The sequence below is a fragment of the Arachis ipaensis genome, chromosome B09 (assembly GCF_000816755.2).
Source record: "Arachis ipaensis cultivar K30076 chromosome B09, Araip1.1, whole genome shotgun sequence".
Taxonomy (NCBI): domain Eukaryota; kingdom Viridiplantae; phylum Streptophyta; class Magnoliopsida; order Fabales; family Fabaceae; genus Arachis; species Arachis ipaensis.
Window position 1 is genome coordinate 6,682,265 of NC_029793.2, and position 5,838 is coordinate 6,688,102.

General features: G+C 28.9%; 1 protein-coding gene across 1 annotated transcript; it reads left to right on the plus strand.

Annotated features, from left to right (window-relative positions):
- LOC110266737 (putative F-box/FBD/LRR-repeat protein At1g66290) lies at positions 3,807-5,321 on the plus strand. Its single transcript, XM_021111713.1, has 2 exons — positions 3,807-5,090; positions 5,172-5,321. The coding sequence occupies exons 1-2, from the start codon at positions 3,807-3,809 to the stop codon at positions 5,319-5,321; spliced, it is 1,434 nt and encodes a 477-aa protein (XP_020967372.1).

Genomic DNA, 5,838 nt, shown 5'->3' on the forward strand with positions numbered 1-5,838 from the left:
AATAAATCATATCTAAATAACTTAGAACGCTTTAGTAAAAATTTTATTCAAAGACTTTATGTATATCCACAATTTTTGTTTATCAATTCTTTGACTAATAGATATGAGCTAAATTAAAAAATTTTTACAAAATTTTACACACCATAAAATTCTTCTAAAAAAATTAGGCTCACATACGCTTATGTGTGTAGAGATAAAGGAATAAAATTTTTGTATCACTTTTTTGCTTTACTCTTTGCATACATATATATAGCATGATATTTGTTACTAATTTTAAATTTGAAACAGAATTAGTTAGGATCTCGTTCAAACTTAGAAATCAAATTTAGAAATAGAATAACTAATTATTCTCGATTCTCATTTAATATTCTCAATTATCATATTATTATTATAATCTTGATGCTAGCAAAGAATATAATAATATTCCATTTGAATTAATATAATTACTTATTTGATCAAATCAAAATAATAATTAAATAATTATTTAGCAAAGACTAAAACACTTATTAATGTGTGACCCCATAAGTTCATTGTTAAGCAGGTAGTAAATTAGTTATACTAAATTTACTAATCAATGTTAGCGTTTAGCAACACTCCTCAATGACCCGATAATATGTAATATTACATGTTTATTAAGAACCAGAGAATAACAAAGTATAATTCCTTCTATTTTTCTAGCTCTTGATTAACTCTTTAGAGTATGGTTTAATTGTCAAACTCTAAGTTGTTGCTATTATTATAATGAACTTTAAATGATCTAAGATATTCATTTCTTCATTCATTTAATCCCCTTGATCAAAATTTTATTTATTTCAGTCATTATAATCATTAAGCTCAAATTCTTTATCGAGAGTTGACGGATTCCTTATTAACTAATCATTAATTGTACAAGCATTTAAATTATACCCAATATTCATTCAACTAATACCCTAGGGTATTAAGTGTCCGATTCTAAAGTATAATAAATATATTGGTAATTACTATGATACTCGCAGGTTAAAAAAAACTCTATTACCATGTTCATCTTAAAAATATCCTATTCACAAATGTGGTAATTATAACTATTATAAAAATTATCAAAATTAGGAATTCTCAAAGTGAGTCAGTTCAATGGTCATATCTCTATATGCACCATCTATATATATAATTTAATAAATGAGATCTATTAATCTTCATCCAATGAAGACCATTATATATATATTGATCTTTCCGGATTATTAATGTCTTTTTTAATAATTCTATGACCAAGAATAATTTAGATTAAATTATAAAAAATTTATCTCAATATTATGATCACTACTTTAACCAAGAAAATAATTAATTGAAATGAAATTTAAATTCCAGTAACTAAAAGAGAACTTGTGAAGTGATTTCCTTGTGACCACCGAATGAACTTCTGAAGATTTTGGGCCAATTTGTTTTTCTTACCCTTTTTAAAGTTCAGCCATATGCTTTGAAATATATAAATTGGTGTTGGGCTAAACTTAATTAGTGGTCAAACTGGACTTATATTGACTGGGTCAAGATAAACTTAATTTTTCTTCTTAACCAAATTCATCAAACAAATTATTGAAAACAATTCATTAAACATTTAATAATACTTTTAATAATATTTATTCATCATATTAATTTAGAAAAATGTTATTTATACAATAAAATTCAATTTTTAGTCAGTCTTTAATATTATTTAATTATCTTTTAATTAAAACATATTCTTATTTTGTAGGATACACAGTTATAATTAAAATTAATTTAAATTTTAAAAATTAAAATTTTTTTAATTTTCTACTCATTTCATAGTTAGTTATTATTTTCTTCTTTTACTTTTTTCTCTTTGTAACACGATTTTCTTCTTTCTTCTATTCTGCTACAATATTTCAATTTGTATCTGCAGAAAAAAATTCAAAGTCAGTTCATTTAGAAAAAAATTAATCCCTTACTTATTGTACCTTTGATAAAATACAGGATCTGTTTTACGACTTTCTAGTGATGAATGATCGAATATAATTATATACACAAACTAAAATATTTTCAATCGTAGCTTTTTTTTAATTGTAACACATCTAAAATTTTAAGTTATACAAAAATATTTTTAAAACACCTCCAAAATCATAAATCTAAAATTTAAATTTAAACATTAAAAAATAATTGTAACACATCTAAAATTATGAAGTTATACAGAAAATATTTTTGAAATACATCCAAAATCATAAATCTAAAATTTAAATTTAAACATTAAAAAATAATTGTAACACATCTAAAATTATAAAATTATACAGAAAATATTTTTAAAACACTTCCAAAATACATAAATTACACATGCAAAAATAATTTAACATTGCAATATATATGAAAATCTCTTCAGGCCATCTTATTCGATTTTTTATTTAAAAAAAATAAAACTTATACAGAATAATAATAATAAAAAAGTAATGGTGTCAGAGACTCATCCAAACCTTAGGTAAGTTTTCGGCGTGACGACGTTGATGCGGACAAACGGCGACGAGGAAGAAGAAAGCGGCGACGAAGATGAGTGTCAACGAAGAGGAATGTGGCGTTGTGAATGAGCACCGAAAAGGAGGAAGGCAGCGTCGAGGATGAGCGCGGAAGAGGAAGGTGGCGCGGATGAACGAGGGTGGAGGATGACTTATCGATGTGCGCTTCTTTGAGTGTTTTGTACGGGTTTAATTAATAATTAGATGATTTAAAATTTATTTTATAATTTTAAAATCAAAATTTTGAATTTTGAACAATTTTATTTTTAGATATGTATTTAAATTATAATATATTAAAAATTAAATATATTAAATCTGAAATAGAAATTTAAAATTTAAATTTTAAATTTTAGTTTTATTTAGTTTGTATTTTGAATGTGTATTACATATTTAACTACAAATTAAGAATGTGTTTTAATTAAAATTTAATTAAATTATAATATTTAAATTAAAAATTTGATTAAAGGCTGAATTTTAAAAAACACATAACATTTTCCTTAAAAGGAAATAATAGGGATCATATTTAAATTTAACAGCCCTCTCTTGTTTGCATGTTTATGTATCTCTGTTAAACTCAAAACCCCCACTCTCTTGGCGCCATCTCCCTCTTCTTTCAATCTTCGGTGACTGAAATCTGCGTTCGAGGTTCGGTTCTAAGTTCTAACACTCTAGCGGTTATTATCATGGTTAATTAACTAATATTGCCATTAAATTAGCTGTGATTATGTATCGTTCTAGCACTGAATATATTGAACTCATTGATCAGTATACAATTGCTTAGTGCTTAACAGAAATCTTACTAATTCTAATATTTATTGACACTTCTGCAAATAAGGAAAGGTTTCTTTTAAATAATCTTAAAATATTGGACAGAGAACGTAGCTTTAGAGTTTAGAGTTTTCAAATTTTGACTTTGCTTTAGCTCAAATCTTTAAAGTTTCAATTTTTCAAATATCATGCCTAAATGTGTAGAATGTTAAGAACAATTGTTGTTTGTGGATTACTTTCTTTTTAATGTTCCCTAGACTCACTATTCGTTAATGAGTTCAAAAAGTTTAGGTGATGGGAGCAAAAGCAAATAATGTATAGCAATGTATACTTATAGTAAAATTACCACATCATTGATCTTATTTGTTCTGTATGTGTTTTTGCATCCAAATTAGTACTGTTTGGGCAGATGGTGGTCAATGATGATTCTTGTGGGTTCTGCTTTGTTAATTATTTATATATTATTTTTTTGATTATCATAATTTGAGATGATTGAGTTATTCTTTTTCTGATATTCTTCTACTTGCTTTGAAGGACACAATAATGGTTGAAAAAATGGACCAGATATCCAGTTTACCAGAAACCATACTTCATGACATTCTCTCAAGACTGCCAAAGAAAGATGCTATCAAGACTAGTGTTTTGTCTAAGACATGGAGAGAAATATTTTATACCTTTCCCATTTTGTCTATTTGTCACCAAGAATCTATTAGGAGGTCTTCCAAGCGGAAGAAAGATCAACAAATTAAGACATTCCTTGATTATGGCAAGCAAAGATTGCTGAGGTTCAGTGACCAAGGCTTAGCAATCAAAGAATTCAAGCTCAAGCTTAGTTTAACCTGCTTTGACCTTCAGCTTATATACCCTGATGTTGATCAGTGGCTTAAGTTAGCCAGTGAATGTAGTGTCCAGACCCTAAAGCTTTGCCTGCCTGCTTTAAAAAAGGATGGTCAGTGCCTATGTTATATCTTGCATCCAAGTGTCATTGAAGCAAGATCACTTAATAAGTTAGTGCTGAAGGGGAGAATCAGATTTGACAAAGAATTCCTGAATCTTTCAGTCAAGTTTTCCTCACTGTGTGTATTATCCTTGTGCAATGTGCTTTTTGATGACGAAGGTGCTATTGAGCATGTTATTTCTCATTGTCCTTTAATTGAGCATATAACCTTGAAGTGGTGTTATGTATACAACCCCCAAGGTGCCGGAGATATGCAAATTTCTTTTATGAAATCAGTAAGCATGCATGGTCTACAAAAGCTCAAGGGAGTTGATATTCAGGGAGTACAAAATGTTTATATTGATGCTCCAAATATTGAGAAAATATATTATGGTGCTGACAGTGATGAGCCCTCCAAGATGAATTTTGATAGTTGTGGAAATTTGAGAGCTTTGACCTTAATGAATGTGAAGAATGAATTCAGTTTTACTTTTACAGACACATGGTTTCTTGATCTGTCTTCCAAATTTCCTTTCCTTGAGAGTTTGGAATTGGTTGAATGCTCCATGTTTGAGAACATTAGTATCTCAAGTTCTCAACTCAAGGCTTTGGTGTTATGTAATTGCTCTGCCATGGAGAAGCTTGAAATTGACACTCCAAATCTATTATCATTTCGATACTATTATGCTGGTGACGACTTACCTTCCATATCTTTTCTACGCTGTTCTAGTCGACTGGAAGTAAATGTTCGGCTCAATATGATTCATCCACGTCTTTACCAGTTGGAGAAATTTGTCGAACAGTTTAAACCACAAAAGTTCTCTTCACTCTCCTTCTCCATCCGTCCCTGCATCCCTTCTGATGAGAGTTTTTATGATGATGAATATTATGTAAGTATAAATTGCTACTTATATTCTGTTAGTTTACCTATTTTCTTAATATGGATTTTATATATGCCTTGGATTATGCAGTATTGGGAAGATCCATATTCATTGCCACCTACATTGCCTGTGCCAAGCATCAAACACTTGGTCATACGCTCTGTTCGGGAAGTTAAATCTAAGTACTTGCTTCTTGTGAATCGCTTGTTCTATATTTGGCGCCAGAAAGTATTTCATTGAGCTTGAACCTGTCTCATTGCACCAAAGCATTCATTGAGGTACAACATTGTCTCCAAAGTTTCTATTTTATTACCTCCTGTGCTTTTCATCAATTCAAAGTGTTATCTATGGAGCTTCTAACTCTTATTTGTTATTTGTTTAAACAACAATAGTTTTTCTACTGGATGCTAATGGAAACCAAAAAGGCAAATGGCAAGTTTTGCTCCTATTGTTATCCCAAGTCTAAGTGTTGGTTGCATGGCTTGTAGGATGTCATGGTTACAAGCTCAGTCAAGAATGATATGAATGTTGTTGATTTTGTTATCTCTAACAAGAGAATAGAGATAGAATTAAAGGAGTATGATAAATATGCATTGAAGTTGTTTTTATATGATACAAGAGTCACGCTATTTATAGGGATATTACTAACTAACTTCATAAATATTCATCTATTAACTACCAATTCTCAACTACTGATGATTACTTTAATAATCTCAAATCTCTCTTAGGTCAATTGTCAAGTTCTGATAATGCAAAT